The 27,255-nt window shown below is 33.2% G+C and overlaps 1 protein-coding gene across 2 annotated transcripts in view; it reads right to left on the bottom strand.

The window, feature by feature from the left end:
• The window catches only part of FARP1 (FERM, ARH/RhoGEF and pleckstrin domain protein 1), a 293,495-nt gene that overhangs the window by 81,234 nt on the left and 185,006 nt on the right, over positions 1 to 27,255 (bottom strand). For both annotated transcript variants that reach the window (XM_074299401.1, XM_074299399.1), the window contains exons 3-7: positions 26,772 to 26,876; positions 22,359 to 22,401; positions 19,317 to 19,395; positions 13,000 to 13,097; positions 4,603 to 4,717 (exon numbers count right to left, since the gene is read on the bottom strand). In XM_074299401.1, coding sequence (XP_074155502.1) covers positions 4,603 to 4,717; positions 13,000 to 13,097; positions 19,317 to 19,395; positions 22,359 to 22,401; positions 26,772 to 26,876 — 440 coding nt within the window. The remainder of the gene's footprint in view (positions 1 to 4,602; positions 4,718 to 12,999; positions 13,098 to 19,316; positions 19,396 to 22,358; positions 22,402 to 26,771; positions 26,877 to 27,255) is intronic.

Raw genomic sequence — 27,255 nt, 5'->3', positions numbered from 1 at the left:
TAATGAGTTCATTTGCTCAAAAAGTTATCAAATTATGCATACTCTTTGACCCATCAGTGTTTCTACTGGGCTTATATTCCAAAGAGATCTTAAAGGAGGGAAAGGGACCCACATGTGCAAAAATGTTTGTGGCAGTCCTCTTTGTAATGGCAAGAAACTGGAAACTGAGTGGATGCCCATCAGTTAGAGAATGGCTGAATAAATTATGGTACATGAATGTTACGCAGCATTATTTTTCTATAAGAAATTACAAGGAGGATGATTTCAGTAAGACCTGGAGAGACCCACAGGACCTTATACTAAGTGAAATGAGCAGAACCAGGAGATCATTATACACAATAGCATCAATATTATAGGATGAACATGATTGGATGAACATGATTCTGATGAAAGTGACTCTCTTCAACAATGAGATGATTCAACCAAGTTTCAATTGTTCAGTGATGAAGAGAGCCATCTACACCCAGAAAGAGGACTGTGGGAACTGAGCGTGGTTCACAACATAGCATTCTCTCTTTCTGTTGTTGTTTGCTTGCATTTTATTTTGCTTCTCTTTTTTTCTTGTGTGATGCAATAATTATATAAATATGTATACATATATTGGATTTAACATATATATATTTACCATATTTAACATATATCGGATTACTTACCATCTAGGGCAGGGTATGTGGGAAGAGGGGAGATTGGAACACAGCGTTTTGCAAGAGCTAATGTTGAAGAACTGTCCATGCATATGTTTTGAAAAATAAAAAAGTTTTAAAATATATATATATAAAATATATTATATATATATATGTACATATATATAAAAATCAGTTCAGGATTCAAATCTCTTAAATGGAAATGGGGAAGAAGGAAGGATGCAGAAGAGAAAAAAAAAAAGTAGTGGCACAGGAACCATTACTTCCCTAAGGTTTTGGCTTCTAGTGAAGGATCTGTTGATCTTTTGTTTTAATGATTGTAAATATAAATTTCAGATTATGCAGATGATGCAAATCAAATTTTCTTAAAAGATTATGTATAAGGGGCAGTTAGGTGGTGCAGTGGATAGAGCACTAGCCCTGAAGTCGGGAGGATCTGAATTCAAGTTTGATCTCACAGACACATCCTACCTGTGCGACCCTGGGCAAGTCACTTGACCCCAAGTCCCTCAGGGGAAAAAAATAAGACAACATGCAAAAATGAAAAGGACAGAGTAGCCATTTTCAAGGAGTTTATAGTCTGAGAGAAAGGAAAGGTTGTTTATAGATCTACAGTTTGAAGGCAGGCTCAAAGCAATTTCTTAATTTGATAGATTTTAATGTATTAGAAGAGTTATGTATTAGAAGTAATGTATTAGAAGAGTCTTTAAAAGTTACTTATTCCATTTTTCTTCTATTGTAGCTCCAGCCATACTTAAAATCCATTATCAGAGAACTCATTACTTCAAGAGGAATCCAATGTAAATATCTTATATTTTTACCAGTGTCCACATTCCTCCCATTTAATATAAACCGCTACCCCTTTATAACTTAGATTTTTTTTTGGTGAATTACTAAAATGCAACAAGAACCACATTGATCATAATTGATCATTGCCTAATCTTGTTGCTGTGTATAATGATTTCCTGGTTCTGCTCACTTCACTTAGCTTCAGTTCATGTAAGTCTCTCTCCAGGCCTCTCTGAAATAATTGTGCTAATCATTTCTTGTAGAGCAATAATATTCCATAACATTCATATACCAGAACTTATTCAGCCATTCTCCAACTGATAAGCAATCCTTTCCTTCCTTTATGATATTTTTGAGATAAAAGCCCTGTAGAAACACTGCTGGGTCAGAGGATATACACAGTTTGATAGCCATTTGGACATAGTTCCAAATTGCTCTCCATATGGTTGGATCCGTTCACAGTTCCACCAACAATGTATCAGTGTTCCAGTTTTCCCATATCCTCTCCAACATTTGTCACTATCTTTTTCTGTCATCTTAGTCAATCTTAGAGGTATGAAGTGGTACCTCAGAGTTGCCTTAATTTTCATTTCTCTGATAGATAGTGTTTTAGAGAACATTTTCATATGACTGGAAATGGTTTCAGTTTTTTTCATCTGAAAATTGTCTGTTCATATTCTTTGATCATTTATCAATTGAAATTCTCCCCATTTTAAAGATAAAGAAGTTGAGAGACCTAAAGACTTCTCTGCTGACACAAATCTAGTTCTGATTTCCACTTTCAAGTGGCTCCTTCAAGCTTATCTAGGCTGGCCTTCAGATAGCAGATATATCACATGCTTAAAGCTTCTCAATCTCAGTAGACCCTTCCAGAGTTATTTAACTCTGAAAGTTAAGTAAGTCTTGCTATTACTAACAAACACAAATTTCCATTTGGTATGTTTCCATTTAGTATGTTTTAGAAATGGCAAATGGGCTTTTTGGATTTTTTTAAATTAGCCCCTTAAGTAATTGTTCATCATGAGTCAGTTTTTCCCAGGGCCTAATCACCCCTGGAAGTGGAGAACTGCATTATGTTCCAGAATTCAATCAATATTTACTGTTTGGGATATACAGAGTCTATGATCAAATATTAGAGAGGTAAAAAAGGAAAAAGCCCTTTCTTGTCAATCAATTTAGATTATATGTTACTAAAATAAAATCCGTTACCCCTCAAGCTATCAAACAAGCGCCTTCCTTCCTTTCATTGCCAAACTTCTAGAAAGTAGGTTATTCTCTTTGTTTTTACTCTACTGTCTTTCATTCCTTTAGTCCTCAATATCTGACTTCTTCCCTTACTCCCTCAAGTACCTCTTAATCACCTAAGTCTTTGTTCTCAACTCCTTCACCCAGTTGATCACTCCACACACCTTGAAATTCTCTTTTCCTTTGTCTTCCATGATATTTCATTGTTCTTGTTTTTCCATGATTGCCCTTTTCCATCATACTCTGCATGTTGGTGTTCATGGAGTCAGATACCTGGACTCAAAACCTGGCTTCATCACTTAATCACCTGTGTAACCTTGAAAATAATATTTAAACTTTCTAGACTTAATATTATCATCTGTAAAATGAAGGATTTGGAATAGGTCTTTTCCAGTGTTAAATTAATTATGCTATAATATTCTTCTTTTAGTCCTCTATATGTAGACATTCCCTAAAGCTGTCTTTTTGACCATCTTCTCTTGTTTTCCTTTACACTTTTTCTGTAAACTTCCATAGTGTCATTTAACATCTTTATGTACACAATTTTGAAAAACTATGCATTTTATACTAATCTCTCATTTCAAGAACATGCCTACATTTTTAACTACTTTCTGGGTGTTTCCATATGAATGCTCCCATCTTCTAAAATTCAAAGTATCAAAAGCTGAAGCCATCACATCCTCCCTTTAAAATCTGCCCTGTACTACCAATTTTTTTTTTCCATGAAGACATTCTTCAGCCATCCAAATTTTCTTCTTTCTTGTCCTGTATCAGTCACCATCTCTTATAGACTTTTTCTTTAGAAATATGATGAATGATAGCTTAACAATTAATGCAGTGCTAATGGCAAATGCCACATTAAGAAATAAACAATGAACTTCTGCAGCTCTTTCACATACCCCAAATACTATAATAATAAAATAAGGAAGAAAATTTAAAACAAGTTTGTATCTTATTATTTCTATTAAATGAGCAGGTCTTACTAGCCAAAATAACTTTTTTATGGAACTGATGATGGATTAGGTGTCTATATCTAAGCATCAAGTTACACACCAACAATTTGCAGGGCAGAGAGAATATTTCTGGCTGTGAGGATAAGGGTGGAAACTAAATTGCAATGGGTTGCAAGGTAAATGGATATTGAGGAAGAAGCAAGTATTTACTGTTGTTTCTAAAAGTTTGGTATTGTTAAAAATAAAGTGATAGGATGATAACTTAAAAGGGTAACACATAAAGGAAAGAGTTTTTTAAAATTTTTGTCTGTTTTTTTAGGATGGAGAAGACATAAGCATATTCATGCGGAAAGAAAGGAACAAGTCAATGGAAATGGAAAAATAAGAAATAAAACAAAAGATAGGGGAGGATTAATTGATCAAAATGGGGGAACTGTTGGGATCTAAATTAGAGCCTTTGGCAAGGAAGAGTGAGACTACTTATTATTCCGGGATAAGTTTAGTAGAGAATGAAAGATGACATAAGTTCTGAGATGTAGAGAAATGTAGCAAAGAGAACACAGTGCCTGGCACAAATACATAGATGCTTTTCCCTTTCCCCTTACCTTCCCCTATATTGGATAGAGTAATATTTCAATATCTCAATAGTGTAGATGAGATTGCATGCTGACAACGAGAAAACAAAGGGGGGGATGTTTCATCTGAAATAAAAAGTCTGTTAGACATAAAGTTCTGAACCATGAAATTGTTATCTATTATAATATATCTCACAACATAGAAATTCTTTCCTAGGAGATCTTAAAAATTTTTTAAACAAACAAAATTCCAAAAAAGCATCCAGAACATTTTAAGAGGATTAATTTCTCAAGATAGGGATGATAAGGAATTGGCTTCTCTAGTTCCCTTCCTGTATTATACTATGTTAAAGAAATGAATAAGAGGAAAATATAAGCAAAAGTAGTGAGACTTACATGTGGTTGTGGTGAAATTCCACAATTTTGTCTTCTAGTGCATCTTGCTGAGGTATGTACTTGTTCTTTGCTAAGTGTTCCCGATCTACTGTTTCATCAAAATCCCCAATCTCAGCTAACAAATAAAGAAAAAAACAAAGGTAGGTCACATTTATCTGTCACTTGACTGGTTCTGAATTGTCAGAACATAGCTGCCATACACAATTGCTCTTGTACGATACTTCAACTTAATTATAGCTGCTTTTCTGCAGTGTACATTGATTTTTTTTAAAGTGAGTGGCTAAAGACTTATCTATGAAGAGCCTTCTAACAGACCATGTAGGACCAAATTCTCTTTCGTTCGCTTTTGTCTTAGAAATGATTAAAATTTGAAAAATGTATGGATATTTCCATTAAATTTTCTAGTACTATATAAACATATGATTGTATATATTATACATTAATGCACATATGTTAATATATATAGCTATATAAAAATATATCTGTGTACATTTATATTACATTCATATACATATATACACATAGTTCACAATTAAGTTACACATGTATACATATCTTTAATACACATTTTCCAAGGACTAGCTGTTAGTTAAAAGAAAAATTCAAAATATAGTATTCTCTTCAGCAGTCTCTGCTGCTTGTGTGCTTGATATTCTTCTTCCTAGACACATCACTTCATAATTCTAATCTCCAACATTCTTGGAAATGCATCAGCTGCATCTCAGTCTCACCTTTGGAATCGTAAAAACTCCATCAAAATCTCAGAATTTACATACCACATTTTTCAGGGAACTTCTAAAGATAACCTAATTACATAGAAAACTGAAATACTTTAAGTTCTTCATTTGTAAAATGAGGGTACTGACTACCTGATCTCAAAAGGCTCCTTTTTGCTGTGAAATTCTATGAAAGGAATTTGTGTGGTAATATACGGGTAAAGAAAAAGGGATATTTCTTGAATGATAATTTATAAAAGCTTTGATTACTGTTCTTTGATTTCTAAAACAAAAATTGCTGTACAAAATAGTAATGTTTCAGATTAATTTGATTATAACATAATATTAAATTTGTTATAATACAGAAATTAAAAGTATATAAAAACATGATTCTCACAGGTTAAAAGTTAGCCTTCTGTACATTTTCTTCCTGTGTCATGTTTTTCAGAAAGACTTAATAAGAATTTACATTATTGACTGAGCCCCCATCTGTCACAGTTCTATGGATTAAATGTAAGTCACTGGTTGCTTTTGATGCATCTTTGGGGCCTTGTTGAACTAGACCAAATGTCACTTTGGGGGCCATTTACCTCTTGTAATCACACAAAACATAGCATGAATGCTACTTCTGCCAAGCCAGCAATCACATGTTCACCCTTGACATGCTTGCTTGTTTTATACAGGATAGCAGCTACTGACATTGCAAGCAGCAACTGAGCCATTTACTATATTCATCTCCTTCCTTCTCTTGTGACAGAAAGGTCAACAACATCATCCAGTTTCCTAATTTTCAGATGCATGTCTTGATTTCTTGAATAGCTCTTCTCTTAAATAGACTGAAACTGTCATTTGGGAAACCAAAACCCTCTTAAAATTTCCATCACAGACAAAGTACTGAAATAGAAAATAATTACTAGATCATATCTGACATCCTAAGTTGGTTACCTTAGCCATTACAGTACCTTTGCTTCATCATCATATCCTCTCTTCTACTGAGAGGAGAACTCAAGAGAGAATGCAGTGTACAGCTCATCACAGATTTCCAATGAATTTCTATCAAGTATTTAATTTTCATGGACTGTCTAAATTGCTTTTTTCTAAATTGAGCAGACACAATAAAGAATCCCAATTGTTTTCTTGTCTCAGCTGGATGAATAACCCTTTGTAATTCTCATCCCTCTCAGGAACATTTGTCCTTCATAAACAACCTAAAAGAGCCTTCAGCATTTTTCTGACTACTAAACTCATTTTTTTAATCTCAGTTTTCCTTTCTTGAATTTTCCTCAGAAATTTTCCAACTGTCTTTTTTGATCATTCAATAAACATTTATGAAAGTACCTATGATGTATCAGGAAGCAAGCTAAGTTTTGGAATACAAAGAATAAAAAATTACTTTCCTAACTAGGAATTAGCGTGTTTTTTCTTTTTTTTTATTTTCTATGTATATATGGACAATTTGTCCCTTTAGTTGTTTCAATTGTGTTTGATTCTTCTTGACCCTTTTTGTGGTTTACTTGGCAAAGATAATGGAGTGGTTTGCCATTTCCTTCTACAGCTTATTTTATAGATGAAGAAATTGAGGGAAATAGGGTTAAGTAATTTGTTCAAGGTCACACAGCTAGATTGGAACTTGGAAAGATAAGTCTTTCTGACTTCAGGCTGGCGTCTCTACCCACTTTGCCGCTTAGTTGCCCTATATAAACAATAGAAAATCTTTTCTACTGAAACTTCCTAACTTTTAAAATGTATAATATATTATATGCCACAAATGTTTTTTTTAATATTGATAAGAAAGTTCTACTTTTTTGCTGCCATAGGTCTTTATAAAATTAGGTTTTGCTAAATGAGATATTTTCATAAGTACACTTTTAGAAAATCATTTTGTTTCAGATAACTCAAAGGTTAAGAAGAATAATACAGGCAGAAATTAACTCATCAATACCTCAGCTTACTCCTATTTCACTATTTACATCATTATCTCTTCTTTCTAGAAGCAAAATTCTATTTAACAGATTATAAAAATCAGACTTTACTGAAATTCAGGCCCTAAATATTACAGAAATGATATCACAACTACACAAATGTATGAAACTTTGATACTATTGGAAAAACAATTAACTATTTTCCTTCAGTAAAGAACATATTAAAATAATGATGGAAATAATAAAATGCATAGCGCTTTAAAAGTCTGCAAAGAACTTTACATACTTTTAGCTCAACAACCCTGGAAGATAAATATTATGGGTATTATTATCCCCACTTTACATAAAAAGAAAATGAGACTCAAAGAGGTTAATTGACCTGTTCCATGGACAGATAACTATTAAGTATAACAAGTAGAATCTGAACCTGGAATTTCTTTACTCCAAGTTCAATATTTATTAGGCTGGTGAAGAAACTTAGTAATGAATATAGTCTAGAAAATGATTTCATTATAGAGAAGGAAGAAGGTGAAGGGGATATAGAAATTTTAGTCAACCTTATATGACTATCAATGAAAACCAATTCTACTATTGTGTTTATTGCTAGGAATTTAATGTCAAAATAAATAATTTCTGCTCCCAAGAAACTCATTCTATCAGAGAAAACAACATGTATACATATAAGTTGATGATAAGCACACCTAAAATAAGTATAAAGTCTATTTGGATGGAGAAAATAGATATGGAGATCAAGAAAAGATTCATATTGAACTTTTAACTTTTTCCACACATGACCTCTTTACTCCTGAGAAATTTTTACATGATCCCAGGACTATAGGTATATAAAATAAGTTCACAAATCAAACATATATTTCTAATGAATCATAATTTTCTAACTACCACATTTAGTTATGACCCATTATATGGACTTGTGAATCACATTTAAAGAAGCTGAAATATAGAAGATGGTATTTCTGATCTAACAAGCTTTGTAGGAAGTTAGACAATCTAAGAAGTGCAGTAAGAGATGGAGTGCCAGTTAGACATTTTTGCCTGTATACCAGTATTTATACAGTAAAGGAATGTTATGTGTGAAGGATAGCAAATGGGCCAGTTTGACTAAGCTAGGGAGTGTGTATAAAGGCAAATAAGATATTATAAAGCTAGAAAGGTAAATTGAAGCCAGATTATAAGGGATATTAAGTGCCAGAGAAGTTTGTATTTTACCCCACAGGCAATAATAGGGAGCTAGTAGCATTTATTGAGCAGGGAAATGACATGCTCAGATTTGTGCTTTAAGAATAGTACTACCAAAAGAGAGAGAGAAGGAGAGGGAGAGGGAGTGAGAGAGAAGGGGAAGGAGAGGGAGAGAATTGTATTTCAGCACCTTTATACTAGAAATAGGAGAGAATACCAATGCAAAATGTTATATAAATATTGCAGTAAGACTGAATTAAGTAGCAGACATGTGAATAATGAGAAGGGGATAAATGTAAGAGATGTGGCACAAGAAAACTTGGCAAGACTTGGCAATTAATTTGATAAATTGGAATGAGGAAGAATGAATAGTTGAGAAGGACTTTAAGTCTATAAATGTGGTAACTGGAAGGATGATGGTTACTGTTGGCATAAATAGCTAAGTTTGGGAGATGGAATCAACATAGCTGAATAAAAGCAGGGACTTGCCCAAGCTTTCCCACCAAACTCTCCAAATATCTTTAAGTAATAATTCTAAACAAATTTTAGCGCATCATAACCCCCAAAAAAGATGGAGTAAAACAATTTTCCAAATGAAGACACTTAGAAAACCAGAAGAAAAAGTTTGCTGCACCAAGGTTGGAATGCAACACTGCCCTGGCTCCAGCAAGCCAGGAGCAGGCCTTGGGGCCTCCAAATCAATGGTAGCAGCCCAAAGACAACTTAAAAGGGCAGCAGGAAATGTTTGTCACACTAGGGTATGAGGGGAGTGCCAGGAAACCAAAAATAGGCTTTTGGAGTCGCTGAGTATGTAATTGTAATGAAGGAGGGAAGGAAAGAAGGAAAGAAGGAAGGAAGGAGGGAAGGAGGGAAAGGAAGAAGAGAGAAAAGGAGGAAAGGAAGAAGGGAGGAAGGGAGGAAAGGAGGAAGGGAAGAAGGAAGGGAGGAGGGAGAAAGCAAGGGGGAGGAAGGAAGGAAAGAAGGAGGGAAGTCTACAATGAAAAAAAAAACTTCCATATTTTTTCAAAGTCTAACTATGCTTATGGTAAGGTTTGGTTCAAACTGAAATACCTATGGGATATGCATTTGGAAACAATGCTTTTCATCATTTATTTTTTTGTGAATTTTGTCTTATTAAATCCAGCCCAATGTTTCAGTTTGTCAAAACTTTTTAGATCGTTTTATCTGCCAGTGTGTTTGCTATTTGTTTCAATTTTTTTCTTATTTGCAAGTTTTGTAAATATCCATTTATGCTTTATTGAAGACATTGATAAAGATATGAATTAGCATACAAATAAAAATGTTAACCACAGATCCCTGGATCACTGCAATCTGAGGTGACTTTAAGACATAATTGAATAGTCCCTGAGCCCAGGGACTATTTCCCTATCTTTCAAAGCTAGCTAACTGTATTAACTTTATAATCAATATTGTTTCATCTTTTCTATAAAAATAGCATGGAGAAACTTTGTCCCAAGTTTGCATAAAATGCAGGTACATTGTAGTTGTGGCATTCCCCCTAGCCTACAAGTTTAGCATCCCTGTTAAAATAAAAGGAAAATGATGTGAAAATAACCTTCAGGTATCATTGCTTTCTCTAGTGACATTCTAGAATTTTGCCAAGATTAAAATTTAACTCAATGGCCTCTTCCTCAAGTACTACATAAATATTAGCAACTCTTATTACTCCCTTTCTGAAAAGTGAAGCATTTGCCTTTTCCAGTCCTCCTACAACTCACTTGTTCTCTACAATCTTTTAACGATCACAGATGTTGATTCAGCAATTCAATTCAATTCAGCATTTATTAAGTAAATATGACATTGGGTGAGGCTCTGGCAATGCAGAGGAGAAAAATACTATTGTTTCTCTCCAGGATTATACAGTCTACATTCTATAGAGATGAGACACAATGTGAATGAAAGTAGATACAAAATAATTATAGAGGAATAACATTTTAAATAGATAAGAGTATTTATAACTGGGGATGAAGGGAAAATCTTATGTAGGAGATAGCACCTCAGCTATACTTTGAAAGGAACCAGAGATTGAGGTAGGAATGGATTCCAGACATTGGAACCATTTATGGAAAGTAATGGGGGGCACAAAATGAAATATCATATATATGGGGAATAATAGGCCGAATTGTCTGAAAAGGAGAATGTGTAAAACTGTATAATATGAAATAAAACTGGAAAATAGATAAGAGCTAAATTATGAGGGCTTTATATGCCAGGATGAGGATTTTGTATTATATTCCAGAGACCAAAAAAAAAGGCATTTAAAATACCTGAGTGGAAGCATGGCACAGTTATAGCGTATTTCAGAAATATCAATGTGGTATTGTTGCCTCTGCCAATTTTTTTAGGAGCCTGGGATGTAGTTCTTTGGGACTTGATCAATTGAATTCATTAAGTGCAATAGGTGCTCTCTTATTATCTCTCCACTTATCCTAGATGGTAATTTTAGACCTGTCCTTTCTAATCCAAAAATTATTTTCTTTGACAGAGAAAAGAGTAGGAAAATAATAACTGAGCAGCTTTCTTCCCCATATCATTGGTTACAATCATCACTTCACACACCAGTCCAATTCTTTCCTAGATCCTTCTCTTCCTGATAACTTTGGTTTTTTAAAAAATAGGTTTTTGGTGTTTTTGTTTTGTTTTATTTTTGTGGCCAAACAACTCATAATAACCTTCATATTCTTTCCGGTAATCTTATATGACTATGCCATATATTTGTAGGCACTCTCCACCTCTGCAGTAATGAATGGAACCTTACAATTTAAACCAATCAGATAAATGTTCGTTGGGGATTTTTTCCCTTTAAATGATTCAGTACTTCTGGAAATACAACAGATGCCACCTTAAACTATATTTAAGCTATAGATTCTCAATGATAATAAAAGGATAAAAATGTATATTTTCATGACTAAATACTAAATATGCAGAACTATAAGTACCTCTTAACTCCCAGATATAATTTCCTTTAGAGAATACAAGATTTGCAAGAGATTTTTAGTACCACATTGGATCCTTAGAAGATTAGTAAAGAGATTTGCTGGAGCTTTGTGAATTCTTTGGTTTCTTTATACATAGGTGAGGTTCATTATATTTAACAGTGCTTAGGAATTCTGTGTTAAGACAATGAAAAAAACTTTTAGGTAGTTATTCCTCAGATGAATGAAATTCATGGAAGTCTTTCTAGAGCAGTAGGAAAAAATAATTTAGAACACCTTTCAGAGGGAAAAAAAGTATGAAATCCAGGTGGAAAGGGGAGAATATTCTTCTCCCTTTCCTACCAAACCATTACAAGCTTTCTTTTCTTCCAAAGGAAAAAAAATAGGAGAAAAAAGATGCTTCAGTAATTTTTCAAGAAGTTACTACTTAGTTAGGAATGTCATGTTTTCAAACTTCATGTTATATATAGGAGGAGTAATAAATCATTTGAGTTGAGGGACTCCAAAACAGAAGGAAGGGAATAAAGTTTATGCTAAAACATTCTTTGTTTCTACTACAATATATAAGATTGGCACATAAAAGGTGGAATAAATTTTCTTTTGAAACACAAAATATCACCAAATGTGAAACCATAATACAGAAAATCCCTGAGGTGACAGTGTTTGTTTGTTTTCATGACTGCCCTAAACAAAAAAAAAAAGACAATGTACCTCGAACTCATTAAATACACTCAATGCCAAATAAATATTGACTAATTGACATAAAGTAAAAAAGGCAATTTAAAGGAACAGAAGCCAGCAACTGCCCAAGGACAAGATTAAAAAAAAAAAAAAAGAAAAAGATTATATCACATCTAATTGGTAAATACAATGAGTTTTCCACATCATTACTCTCTAAAACCAAGACAAGCTTCTTAATTTGGGCAAGTAATGTAGATTTGGCAGTGCTGAACAGAGAATACTACACTTTATACAAAGGTAATCAAAAATGTTAAGACAAGACAACTTGGATCTTTTTTTGGTGAAGCTTAAATGCTTCACATTTGATTTTTATAATGACCTTCCTAAAAACAGAAGGCATGCATTCCACTTCAAATATTGGTGATTTAAAGTCATCTGATTAAAAATAGTTCTAATAAAAATGGGAATGACTAGAATCTTATTTCTAACATTTCTAGTTAAAAATTAATTAAAATACCTACCATCAGAAATCAATATTTCATGCTGTCATTCTAAGTGTCCTGTATTACTTTAGGTAACATAAAATGAAAGGATAAATTGGTGGTAGTCTTTGCTTTAATAGTGATTATGATGAATAACTAATAGCAATACTAAAAGAAGGACCCAGTCAAATAATACAAATAATTTGTCAATTTTCAAATATTTTTCATAGAATTGTGGGGTTGAAATTTTAATGTTCATTTAATTCTACTTAATCCAATTAAAAGACACTTGTGATGCTCACAGTGATTGTGTCCATGTAGTTACACACCCACACCCACCCACACATACCCTATAGAGACCATGTAAGAAGAGCATAATATGCATGCCTAACTCCTGGATCTTTCCTCATGTAATTTTTAAAGGAAAAGAATTAAGACTTACATTGTACAATGTGTGAGATCAAGAGTGCAGCACTGGTTTCATTGCATGTTAGCCTGCCCTGAGCCAGGTCCTGCTTCACCTGCAGAGCAAACAGGTACCTGCAATACAGATGGGAACACATGAATCAATCAAGCCCAGGGAAAGAGATGCTAAGATTAGATGCTCCCTTGGCAACAAACAAGTCCTCTGCACAATTGGAAAGCAAGGAAAAACAATGAAAAAATTCTTGAACTTAAAGGCCAAACCAAAAACAAAGACTTAAGACTTGATATTTATTGTAATTGGATTCTACATATGAGTAATGACAATATAAGTATCTATCTTTCTTAAAAATCATAGCTTATACCTATATGCTTCTTCATGATCTTTTCTCTAACAATTGCTCTAACACTATCTGTGTGACCTTAGGAAAGATATCTACTCTCCTAAGAGCTCAATTTTTTTTTTTTAATAAAATGAAGAATTGGATTAGGTGGCCTCTGAAGTAAATTCTAATTCTAAAACCATGATACAAAATTATAACTTATCTCATTTGATCCTGATAAGCCATACAAAAATTATTTTACATATCAAGTAACAGAAACTCCAAAATGTGAAAAAAAAATTGCACAAAATCATGTAATTGGCAAATGATAGAGACAGGTCCAGTACTATCTTCACAGGGCTTACTTCCTAAGATGAAAGCTAACAGAAATATGCAAGATGCATAGTTATTCCCAAGGCTTCAAAGTCTGTATCCATCGACATTTGAGAGAAAATGGTGGTCAAGATTGTGGTGGTGATTTGACTCATCTGGCACATAATGTCTCCTGTTTCTTCTTCCATGTATCTTATTGTTTCAATTAGAATTAATTGCCTGCCTCTAGGTGGCAGTTGTTTGGCAGCTGGTGGGGATGACTGACCATTTCGCTATAAGAGATGCTTTCCCAGATGATGACATTGAGAGCCATACTGTCACTTCTAGGGATCTTACGTCCATTTGCCATATTATCTATCTTACCATCACTAGTGGCTAGTCAGTAGTTTCTGCACGTGGTAATGATGGCCTCTTCTCCATGATTTGTCCCCTCAATAATTTCAAATAAAAACTTGAAATCATGTCTTCTAATGCCCATTGCTAAATGTGTCCCAAGGCCCTTGAACTGCAATTTTAAGACTCAAGGGTAGTTCTTCAAAATTCTCCTAGCATCAACATTTTATATAGATATACATATATAACTTCTGTTCAGGATTGTATTAAGAAAGAAAAGGAAGACGCAAAAGAAATAGAATATGAACAAAGCAAACTCAGGAGTACATATAGTTCTATATAGTACAAAGACAAAGGGGAAATAAGAGGAATACAATACAATATTTCTTTTTAGATAACATTTTTTAAAAAAAGACAACACCATTTTGATAAGTTGAAATTCACATTATATGACCAATTTTTTCCAAATTAAAAAAAAAAAAAACAGAGGATCTTATTTTATTAACAATCTTACATTTCAAATACTATAGCATTTATGTTGAAAACTATCTTTACATGTATCTGGAAAAGTAAAATATTATTTTAAAAAGTAATGAAAAATATACATCTTATGTTTTTATAAGTATTGTTTGTCTGTCATTTGTGAAGAAGACCATGATATTAGAAAAGTGATGCCATGACTTGCAAGCAAATTGGATTTTTTTATTAAAGCTTTTTATTTTCAAACCATATGCGTGGATAATTTTTTAACATTGACCCTTGCAAAACTTCGCATTCCAATTTTTCCCCCTTCTCCCATCCTCTATGGCAAGTAATTCAATATCTGTTAAACAAGGTAAAAATATATGTTAAAACCAATATATGCATACGTATTTATATAATTATCTTGGAGCACAAGAAAAATCAGATCAAAAAGGAAAAAAAATGAGAACAAATAAAATGCAAGCAAATAACAACAAAAAGTGTGAAAATGCTATGTTGTGATCCACTCAGTCCCCACAGTCCTCTATCTGGTTTATAGATGGCTTTCTTCATCACAAGATCATTGGAACTGGCCTAGATCATCTCATTGTTGAAGAGAGCTGACTCCATTAGAATTTATCATCATATAATCTTGCTGCCATGTATAAAGATCTCCTGGTTCTGCTCATTTCACTTAACATGAGTTCTTGTAAGCCTCTCTGAAATCATCTGGTGATTATTTCTTAAAGAACAACAATATCCCATAGCATTCATATACTATAATTTATTCAGCTGTTCTCCAAGTGATGGGCATCTACTTTCTTGCCACTGCAAAAATGGCTGCCACTGCCTTTTTAGAGGACCAGGTGTCTTGTTTTAAAAGAAGCAATTTCCATTCTCTTCCCAGACCAATTTTTTGGATGATTTTCCTTATTTGATTTGGTTTGTGACACTATAAGATAATTTTTCAATGTAAAATGGAAATCACTATTTTCTGTTTTAAAAGTTCTATAGTGTTTTCCACAAATATACCCTAAAACTCCAAAGTTTTCTTCTCTAAATGATTTTGAGTCTAAGACATGGATGCCTGTTAGGTGTGGATATAAATAGTTCACTGGTGATTGTCCTTCATTCTTGAAGGGGACCAAAGTGACATCACTATGTCAGAGTCAAAGTACATGTGTCTGACTGTGGATGATCATATCAGTAGGAGCTCAGACTGCTCAGCCACACGTGGGGCACTCTGGTCAATGCTGGCAATGGACTGAGCAAGCTGGAGAATACCACGGAGCTGTTGTAGGCTAACTGGAGATCCCTGTTGTTCAGGTACCTCTCCCACTCTAATCCTGGTCTTTTCCAGAATCTGATTGTGGGGATAATTATTCTCAATGAAACCCATGGTTCTAAAAAGAGCACTAATATTTCCCATGTAATTTGAAACCACTTAAGATACTAAAGAACAAAATCCTTAGGACTTTGAAGATTTTCCTTTGCTTATTCACCTACTTGTTGGTCTGATCCCTCCTCCATCATTTTATATTAATTTTGAATATATCTTATAATTACCTTCCTGTGAATAATGGCTGCATCCCACTCTCTCACCCCAACAGAACATAAAATTCCTTAAGGGCAGAGACTACCTCCCAATTATATCCCTAGTGTTTGGGAAATAAATATAGAATAAACATTTGCTGATTGATTTTGACACAATGAATGAGAACTCAGAACTGAATTCTTAGTAAGTTCTTAGGAAGAACTGAATGGGTTTTTTTTTTTATTTGTATAATATCACATTACCCTGATGAATCATTCCAGATGACATGTCATTCTAAAAGAATTAAAACTTAAATATCAGGCTTGGTTGGTGATAACTCAGAATTGCCTTCTCTTCTTAATTTGAGTAGGAAAAATGGGCTCTAACATTTGTAGTAACGCTGATTTTGATCCTTTTCCTTTTAAATTTTCTATTTTAATTAGCTTTGCATGGGAGGCCTTATCTAATTTCTGAGCCATTTTTTTTACTATGTGTGTTTCACAGAACTTCCTAACTTCTCTGTTTAGTTTGAAAAACAACAGCAAACACTTGATTCTTCAATCTGTCAGCAAAGCTGTAACAACCACTTCAAATAGTATCCACCCCATTCACAAAGAAATTCATAGCCAGCTGGAGAGGAGATCAGTGACTGTTTTAAGGAAAATATGCTCCCTGTGACAGAAAGCAAGATACTTTGCACAAAGAAATCTGCCAAGGCTGGTCAACACAGAAGAAATGACTCAGCATTCCATAATGAGGGAAAAATGAGCTTTTAAAAATTAAAAAACAATCCAAAAAGTTTTATATATCTCTTTTTCCTGTTTTCTCTTTTAGACACAAGGGACCTATAGATTTTTAAGCATATGGAATGTTATATTTAATAAAGATGAAGGAATTTTACTTTTTCATGTTCAATAGAAAAGTTCAACCCATTCCATTTTATATTTGTGTAAATGGGAAGTGCGAAACAATTCTTGCATGATTGGAAGACTAGTGGCACAATTAGAAAAGTTCATATTCAGCTCAATTTTAATGCCTTCTTAGTTGTCTTATGTAGTCTATACTTAGGACACTGAAAGCACCATGAAATCCTCACAGTGAGAAAGTAAACTATGTCTTAATAGCTTTATGGTCTGATTTTGCTGATGTGGGAATCTGGCAGTGAACATTTCGAGAAATTGAGCAGAAGTTATTTACCTTATAACACCAGTTGGTAGTTGTCATCAAATTTTAATAGATCAGACATTTCAGATCAGTTTTATTTTACACTGTACTAGAAGAATTTTCTCATGAGAATTTTTTTTCTTCTTAATGGGAGAACTGGAAGAAAGCAAACTTAATACCTTCAGTATGAGAATGTAGAACTACAGATGTTTATCTGTTCTGATAAAGAAGCTGGCACAATACTTACACAGATTTGGTTTGATGACAATAAAGTGTAAAAAGTTGTAGAAATCAAGAAATGTTATAGGGGAAAAATAGAAAAAAGCTTTTCACATGGAACAAGATTCTTCCCCTCTTCCTCCCCAAAAAAGGAATGCTCAAACATGACCATAAAAAAGTATAATGGATGCAATATAATTTTTTCTCCCAAACCTCATAAACTGAGACAAGAGTACAATGAAAAGTAAAGGAGTATCATGGGAACTAGTAAAAACAAAACCACATCACAAAATACTTTTTTTACTTATTTGTGATAATACCTATCTTATCTAATCTGTATATATCAGGTACATACAGTGTTTTTCACATGTAGTCCCTCAAATAGAATGAAAGTCCCTTAAACATATGAGCAGCTTTTTGTCTTACTTTGTACCCTTGGTATTTAGTATAATGCCTTACTTTATATATTTAGCATAATGCCTTACTTTTTCTGTAAGTGCTTAATAAATGCTTGCTGACAACTCTTATGATATGTCTATAGCAGCTATTTATTACAAGTCATATTATATTATCAAAGATAGTGAAATGTATAAGTTGTAAGAAGGGATTAGTGGGAAATTTCCCTCTAAAATGACTTGAGGCTGTCCAAAGAGTTACCCTCCAAACAATAATAATGATAAAAACCTACCATTTATATATAACATAATAAAGTTTTTGCAAATCTCTTGACATACATTATCTCATCAGAGTACCACAAGAGGCCTACTGGTCTTCTTCTAGTTTTAAAAACAAAAAAATGAAGGCACAAAAAGATACACTGATGTTCACACAGCTAATGAGTTTCTAAGGAAAGATTTGAACCCAAGTTTTCTGAAGTGGAATATATACCATAGTATTTGCTAAATCTTACACCTCTCATCTATATTGAGAATTTTGTCAAAAATCAAAACATCCCCATAAGACTGTTGTGAAGGCAAGCCTTTCAAGCCATGGATTTTGGCCCATTAATTATTGCCTTCATTAGTCTTAAACTGATAAAAATTCAATCAGGTGGTCACTTCTCTCTGTGTGTAAGGGGGGAGTGGGAGAAAGAAACACTTAGTTATTCATTCAGCAAACAGTTCATTGATTGGGTAAATAATAGTCACCGTGAAGGATTAGAAAGAATTATATAAAACATAGTCCTGGCCCTAAAGTATTAAATGTCCTCCTGGACAATGAATTTCTTCATGCTCACATACTCTGAAAGATGCATGGACCAAATATTCCTACTCTTTGTTAGTAGGTAGAAAAACAAATTATTAAGAATACTGAAATTTAAGATAACATTCACTCATCTCTAGTGATAACAGCATATATTCTTTTAAGGCATCAATAGGTATCCTAGGTGGTTCCTGTAAAACATAATACAGACTAGACTAAACATTGGATAAGAAAGTATTGATGGCTGGGAAGAAATCTGTACTACCAAGAGTAATGTGCATGTAGATGAAATCACAGATGCCCTAAAACAGAATGATACTTTTAAAAAGCAAGATTTGTGTTTCCTCAAAATAGGGAGTTTCCATGGAAGAAATGCCAATAATCCAAATCTTTCTCTTCAATTTGATGGTCTCACAGAATTGTCAGCAGCACTGAGAGGGTAAATGAACTATTCACCATCACACAGCCAGTATATATCAAAAATGAGATTTAACTTAAGTCTTCCTGACTCAAGGGGCAAGATCTTTATTCATCATATCCCACATTTATCCTCATTAATACGCATTAAAACTATAATAATATTGAGATTACACTGGGACTTCAGAAATGAATTACGAAGATTGTTCTAAGACATAATGAAAGAATATATTATTATATATACTTATATATTAAATAGTACATTAAATATGAGAGCAAATGTTGGTCAGGTAAATACCATAAAAACAACACAATTGCCACTAAAAGAATACCATTGAAAACACTCACCTAGTGAGTTCTTCTTGAAGTTGAGCATGGTCAGGTGGAAAGAATTTCACCACAAATTTAACAACAACATGCTTTGGCCCTAAAAGAAATGGAAAAGAAGTCACCTTTAAATTTTCTTCACAGTGCCTTGATTTCCAAGTGAAAAGAGCTTCTAAAATGTCTCAGAAATGACATTTATAATATATATTATAGTTTTAAATAAAGGAAAAAAGCATAGAATAAAAATAGAAATAAATTATTTTAATTTTTTCTGTTAAAAATATATTTAAATAGCATGTATCTAGTTCCTTCTTTTCTTACAAACTAAATTATTTACTGAAAGGGCTGAGCAGCTAGGTAGCACAGTGGATAGTGCACTAGCCCTGAAGTCAGGAGGACCTGAGTTCAAATTTGGTCTCAAACACAACACTTCCTAGCTGTGTGACCTTGGGCAAGTCACTTAACTCCAATTGCCTCAGGGGGAAAAAAGAACCTTAGGGTATTTAAACTGAACAAGAGAAGACATAGGAAAGTGATATTCATTCCTGTATTTAAATAACTTAAATTTTTATAGTGTGTGTGGGAGGGAGGAAGGTGAAAAGAGGAGAGGTATTTTCATTGTTTTACAAGGTCTCCAAGGGCAGAACCAGAACTATTGAGAAAGTTGATTATGGAAGAGATTAAATAAACAAACTAATCAATGAAGAAATAAATTAATAATAAATAATAGATTTAAATTTTGCATAACTTCACAAGTAGTTTTTAAATTATGAGTGGGGATAAGGAGAAAACCTAGAATTCAAAACTTTAAAAAAAACAAATGCAAAAAAATTATTTTGAATGCAATTGGAGAAAATGTTAAATAAATAAACATAATTCCCCCCCAAAAAAAGATTTTAATATTCAGCCAAATATATTAGAAGGAGCATGCTACTAAAAAGTAAAACAGAGAATGATTTTATTCTCTGGATTTTGCCATAAAGTAGTGAATGATTGTATTGGATAAAACAGATCACCTTTTAGGGTTTTGTTGTATAAACCATATGAAATCTCCCATTAGTTCCAAGATTTTAATTGTTGGATCCAAATTCACATATTAAAACATGTATTAGTGAACAAAATCTTCATATGAATTTTTCGATGGAAATATAAAAGTGGGAAAGATTTAGCCCTGCTTTCTTCTGATACAAGAGGCATGGCACTGGATTCTAATTTTCTGTGATCAATGCAGAATTTTAGACACATAAGACATATATTTAGATATAAGAAACAGAAGATAAAGCATTTCCATAAAAATTTGAAAACTAGATATTCTAAATACAGAAATAAAATATTGTGGCAGTAATAAATTCATGAAAAGTTGAGCAAAGGGCTTTTCCAATTGGTTATGAAAATTAACTCAGAATATTTTCTCCCATCTCAGTTGCTATAGTATATGTCCAACATAGTCAGAGAAGGAGACACTCAAACTCTCCTCAGTGATTTCCATTGAAGCAAAATCATGACCAAGCTATGATGCTTAGGAAATACTAAAGATAGGTAAAGAGTAATGCTAACTACAACATGACCCCTCTGTTCCTGTGGTTAAATTAAAATATCTGAAACAGAGGGGGGAAAAACAAATATTCCTCAAAAAGGTTACTGCGATGCATATAATAAGGGCAAACTACTTTTGCAATGAAGGTATGTTGTAGAGATTTTATTATGTGGAATTTCATGTAGGCTCATAAAAAAGGCATTTTTACAACACTAAAAAAATGACCATCTCTATGTCAAATGAAAATACCATATATTGATTACAATACTTGTAGATTGTAAATTTCTTTAAGACAAAGATTAACATGTTTTCTCTTTAATATTGCCCATGTGAAAAAAGGGAATTGCTAAATAATACCAATAATTGTTATTTAAATGAGTCAATGAGTATATTTCATTTTCTACATTCATAGCTTCTCCAATTAAAATTTGCAAAGTAAGAACTTAAATTTTAAGAAAACACACAGCAGATATCATACTTATACTTTGTTGTGTATTCCCTAAATATGTGCTTCGGTATATAATCTCAGAGACATAAAGACAATCCCATAAATAGCCATGTTCTTTGCTCATCTAAAAGAATGATAGTCATGTTGCTGCTAAGTAACTAATCAGAAAACCACTGGGATTACAAGTGACTGAGATTAACCATTTCAAACCTGTCACCTTGAATGCAGAGAAAGAAAAGAGTGGGGAGAAGTAAAAAACTTTTTTTTCATATTCTCATATATTCTGTATCTCTGTTGATCTCTCTCTTCCCTCTCTGGGTCTATTTCTCCCTTCTCTGACTCCCAGTTTCTGTCCTTCTCTCTCCCCACAACCACCCACACCCCACATCTCTCTGTCCACACCCCTTCTCTTCCCATTCTGTTCCCTCTCTTCTCTGTTCCCCTCCCCAATACAAAATTCAAATTCAATGAAAAGTATGAAGTTAAGCCTCCTCTCAAAGAATTGCTTTCAATATAAAATTTTTAAAAGATAGCATCATACCCTTATATATTTGATATTAAAAAAACATGAATTTAACTCTTCACACCTATAAAATAGGCCTTTTTTAAAAGGCAAAATTTAGAGATGGTAATAGTATAGGAGAGCTAAAAAGTGATTCATGAATAATGCCCTTTCTCCTCAAAGATCCCTGCAATACATGCCAATATACATGTGTGTATGTAGTGTATGTGTGTGTGTGTGTGTGTGTGTGTGTGTGTGTGTGTACACATGCTCATGCACAAGTAAAATTTCTGACTAAATTACTCTTTGGCTTAATGATATGTGCTAGTTACTAATCAAAGACACTTACGATTTGCAAAGTCAAATTCTGATTGCTAACTTGTTACACTTAAAGCAGTATAATTTTCAAAGATCATAGCATGCTGGATGATGAAAGACAAACAAAAAGACCAAAAAAACCTCCCCACCCCCGCCAAAAAAAAAAATCCCAACTCCTAAGACTCTATATTTAACTATGTAAGAAGAAAGTTACTTCTAATTCAGCATTTACCAGAACTGTTAAATAGATATACTTACTTCTGATCTGCTTCACAATAGGCTTTAAAAGATCCAGCCATACCTAAAAACAAACAAAAAACAAACCAGATTGAGACATTAGCTCCTAATGAATAATTATAAACATTTTAAGATTGCTTAAATCTGTTGAAATTCAAAATATTTCTTCAGTGTGTTTTAGACAGTCTGCTATTTAATTCTCTAGAACAAGATATCTTGCATTATCTAAAAAATGAAATAGAACTGAATAGAATAAACTAGTCTGTTACTTATAAGAAGGATCCTAAAAATCAAAACTTAGCCTCCTCTCAGCAAGTGACTAACAGCAGAATATGAATTTTTCTCTTTTCATTTGTACTTCCTCTCTGCCAGCAATTCAGAAAACATCAGTCCTGGTTGTGAGCCTCTCCTATCTCTCAAATAAACTAAAAGTACTAAAATGTAGACACCTTTCAAATATGAAAGACAGGGATAAATTATTGAAAATTGATTCAATTTACTTCTAAAGAGTAAATGCATTACTTTGCCCTCTTTACCAAAATAAATTAATGTGGATCCCACTAATTTGGGTTGTGTGAATGTCAATTCAATTAACAAATATTCATTGGCATCTGCTGTTGGCAAAGAACTGTGCCAAGCACCAGAGATGCAAAAACAAAAATTATGTAGCCCCTACTCTCAATAAATTCACATTCTCACTGGAGGGATACAATACATTCATAGGTAAGCAAATATAAGGTGATTAAAGGAAGATAATTATATGTATCAAGGAGCAGTGCAGTGGGTAGAGAGCTGAGTTTGGAATCAGGTAGACCGGATTATTGTCTCTTTATACTTACTATCAGGACCATGGGCGAGTCACTTAATTTCTCAACATTACAGGTAACTTTTAAAAAATTGTAAATTGAAGAAAAGCTTCTATTCTGCATGAGTAAAGGGGATTTCTACATGGAAGAAATCACAGTACTGCATAAAAAAACAAGTTAAAAAACCCTATGTATGTACAAGGTTTCCGCTGATAAAATGAAAGGTACTTGTGCTGGGGTTTTTGGATAAGCATTTTTGTGGTTCTACTAAAGGACATTCACTACTAACTGAAAAGATCATAGAAGAAGTCTAAACCTTGAAGGAATATAAAGATATAAAGATTCTGATAGGTAAGGAAAAGAAACCTGAAGAAACAGTGTATTCAAGGTATGGTGAAATATCTTGTGCAATGAAGGGACAGATGGAATGTTAAGTTCTGGGAGAAGCCACTAGTCCAGTCTAATGTGAATTGGGATGAAATTAATCTTTTCATCCCAGATGAAAAAATTGAGTCTACTATCAAATTAATAGCATAATGTGACCAGATGCATTTATTTTTAAAAGAACTACCCTAAATTATAAACGATTAAGATAATAACATAATGATTTTTATGTAACATGATTTTATTATTATAATTATAAATTAATCTGATCTATTTGTTAAAAACAAACTTGGCAAGATCCTTCTATTTAGTAATATTCTATTAGTGATTAATTTTTCACTTTATATGCTTAGACGTAATAAAAATGGCTTTCCTTTAAAATACTCTAATTCACTGATTCTATAATTTTTATTTCACTAATTCAGTGGTCCTCAAATTTTTTAAGTAGGGGGCCAGTTCACTGTCCCTCAGACTGTTGGAGGGCTAGCCTATAGTAAAAACAAAAACTCACACTCTGTCTCTGCCCCTCAGCCCATTTGCCATAACTTGGGGGGCCACATAAACATCCTCAGCAGGCCGCATTTGGCCCATGGGCCGTAGTTTGAGAACCCCTGCACTAATTCATGCTAGCCTTCTTCCTTATTAGATCTAGATTGGTAAGATTTTATAATTAAATTAATCCTTACCACTTAATATATACTTTTCCAGCTCTTCACCATTCCCTAGCCCCAAGAAAAAGAAGGAAAGATAAAATGATAGTATTAAACTTCCTTTTGATCAGCTATATTGATGTTCCCATGCAATATAGTCTTAAAATGGAAATAAAATATTGTTAATCTGACACTTCATATTGCTTCTATGTTTTCCATTTATCTATGCCAAAGAGCAGAGGTAAGGCATACAAAGACTTGTGTTAAATTCTCTTTTCTTACTAAGTATGACAAGCCATTTAACATCTAAGAACCCCAAGATAAGTCCCTAAATTTCTAAGCTATCTAATAGATGCAGAACTGCACTAGAAAAGAGAGACTACTCATGGGAATCTCCATACATAAATGAATGCGCAGACATGTTCAGACCAAAAAGAAAAAAGCATTTTGCAAGCAATTCAGGACAAAGTAACTATATCTTGGCAACATTTCTAGTACTGTTTTTAAACAGCAACAACAACTCTTTTCAGTCTTTGGTATTTTTGTGAAAACCACCAAATATAAACACTAGTGTGAGCCAACCAGGCATGTGGTTTTGAAAAATACAGGTCTGGGCAACATAAAACAGAACTTAAAAAAAAAATCTCCTTTTGCCCTCTCCATCAAATCAAATGCTGATGATGACTATCATTATAGAATCAACATGGGTTTGTGATCTGAAAATTCTACCCCTTGACCTATCTTAAGTAAAGTTGGTCATTTGAAGGTATAATGATGGGAACTGGGGTTCTCACACTCCCCCCCCACATTTACTTAATTTTAATTTATGCATAAAACAAGCATTTCCATAACATAGTACAATAAAAAGATGATTGTACATGAAATTTCAAAGTTACCATGAAAATTTCTTTTTTCCTTCCTTCCTCCATGCTCACACTAGAAAAAAGCTACCATTAGACACAAATAGAAAAAAAAAAACCCATAATACCTGTATTTAAAATTTCTTGTTAATATTTCAGATAAACATTTAAGAAATAGCCATCTTTAGGGCGAGGGTGGAAGAGATGGACGAAAATTGGGGAGGAAAGTTACATAATAACTTTATTATGGTCATGGAGAAAGTATAAAGAGATAGTTTCATAAAAATGATATATATTGGACTAAATCAGCTTCAAATACAATCATTTTCTTGCTTACTTAGAAATAATAAAAATAGTAACCACAGTAACAATCAGGTTTAGTTAAACAATTTAAATCCACTAACATAAATTTGATTATAAAAAGAAACAAAGATTCTGAATTTATCTTTTATTATCATTGTAATTCCCAAAGTTCACAATGTAGTCCCTTTCTCTTCTACCACAAAATAAAAACCAATTAAGTCTTGCATTAGCACAAAATTATGCATTTCTGACTATTTACGTGAAATTCCACTAAGATATATTTTATTTTAAAAATAGGTTTCTATTGATTTTTTAAAATATATATCAATAGGAGCAGCTAGGTGGCGCAGCGAAGTCAGGAGGACCTGAGTTCAAATGTGACCTCAGACACTTAACACTTCCTAGCTGTGTGATCCCAAATGCCTCAGCGCAAAAACACACACACACACACAGACACAGACACACAGACACACACACACACACAGACACACACACACACACACACACACACACACACACACACACACACACACACACACACACCCCTTTCTAACCTCTTCCCAAGGAGTCAACCTATGGGTTTTGTTTTTTTTTAAAGAAAATAAAAACAAGGGGGATAATGAGCATAACTAATTAATACAGATGTGCAATATTTAAAACTTGTGGACCTCCCACTTCTACAAAAGGACAGAGCTGGAGTTCCACAGCATTTTAAAGGAGAAGAATAGCGGAGTTAAAAATAATTATCTAATTCCAAATATAAACAGAGCAAAATCATATGTAGTTCCTGGATTAAGTAATATATCAGGGCACAAAACATATAAAGGATAGTCATGAGATAATGTCAAGATTGAACAGCAAAGTTGAAAAGTTTTAAACATTTCATATGCACGATTTAATAGAAGAAATACTGTATTTAATAATTAAGAAAAAACTTCTTATAAACATGTATAGTATAAGAATTCAAAATCCTAAAAATTAAAGCTTGATAAAGCTATGATAGTAAAAAAGTATCCTTCAATAGTATCAATATTTTATAATTCAAAGTGAATGGGGGAATATCATAACATAAAGAAAGCACATGATGATTACATGCTATTGAAGAAATATGATAGGTAGAGTCATATCTATACTAAAGAAAGAGATTATTATGGCTGTATGCTTAGAGGGTGATGTAACATGAGTGTTTTTTATTCTTCTAGCTTCCTGTTAGTATTCTGTTCTTTTCATAACCGTGTGAACCCTATGATTGTTATGGTAAGTTCTGCCCATACCCTCTTGAATTTTTGTTAATTGGCATGTGGCACAGCAGATTTTAAAAGCAAAAAAGAAATAAAAATTGCATATGAAGAAAAAGGCACATGAGGATGGAAGTTAACTCCAAATCTGATAACTATAAACTGAATGAAGGATTAATATTATTCTACCTACCGTGATCTTTTTGTGATCTGGAAACTCAAGGCCAAAGTAGTCTCCTTCAACTAGGTTTAGGTGGTTACAAACTGCATCCAACAACACCTTCCCTGGAGCTCTTTGCTGTGAAATAAAACAAGAAATTTCATCTTAGTGAATGACAAAAACAAATCAAATAAATGAAAATTCAGTAACCATTTATTGGAGTGCAAGTGCCAGTACTATTGGCAGAGTAGGAGTATAGGTAGGCAGGAGAAGTACATTGGAATAATTCTTGTTCTCAAGTTTTTTAGAATCATACAGTCTTGTTAGTCAATTTGTATTTATTAAGCACCTACTATCTACCAGGTTTTCTGCAGATTAAAAACAAAGGCAAAACAATCATTGTTCAGTCTAATGAACTCTAGCATTTTCTTAGTTTGAATCATAATCTAAATTAACAAGCTAAAATGGACCTAACTGGTCTGCAGTCCTCTGGTAAGAATGAGATGCATTTTAGGAA

This window comes from Sminthopsis crassicaudata, chromosome 3, assembly GCF_048593235.1.
Source record: "Sminthopsis crassicaudata isolate SCR6 chromosome 3, ASM4859323v1, whole genome shotgun sequence".
NCBI lineage: Eukaryota > Metazoa > Chordata > Mammalia > Dasyuromorphia > Dasyuridae > Sminthopsis > Sminthopsis crassicaudata.
The sequence above is the reverse complement of the archived record's forward strand: the minus strand, read 5'-3'. Positions and strand labels throughout refer to the sequence as shown.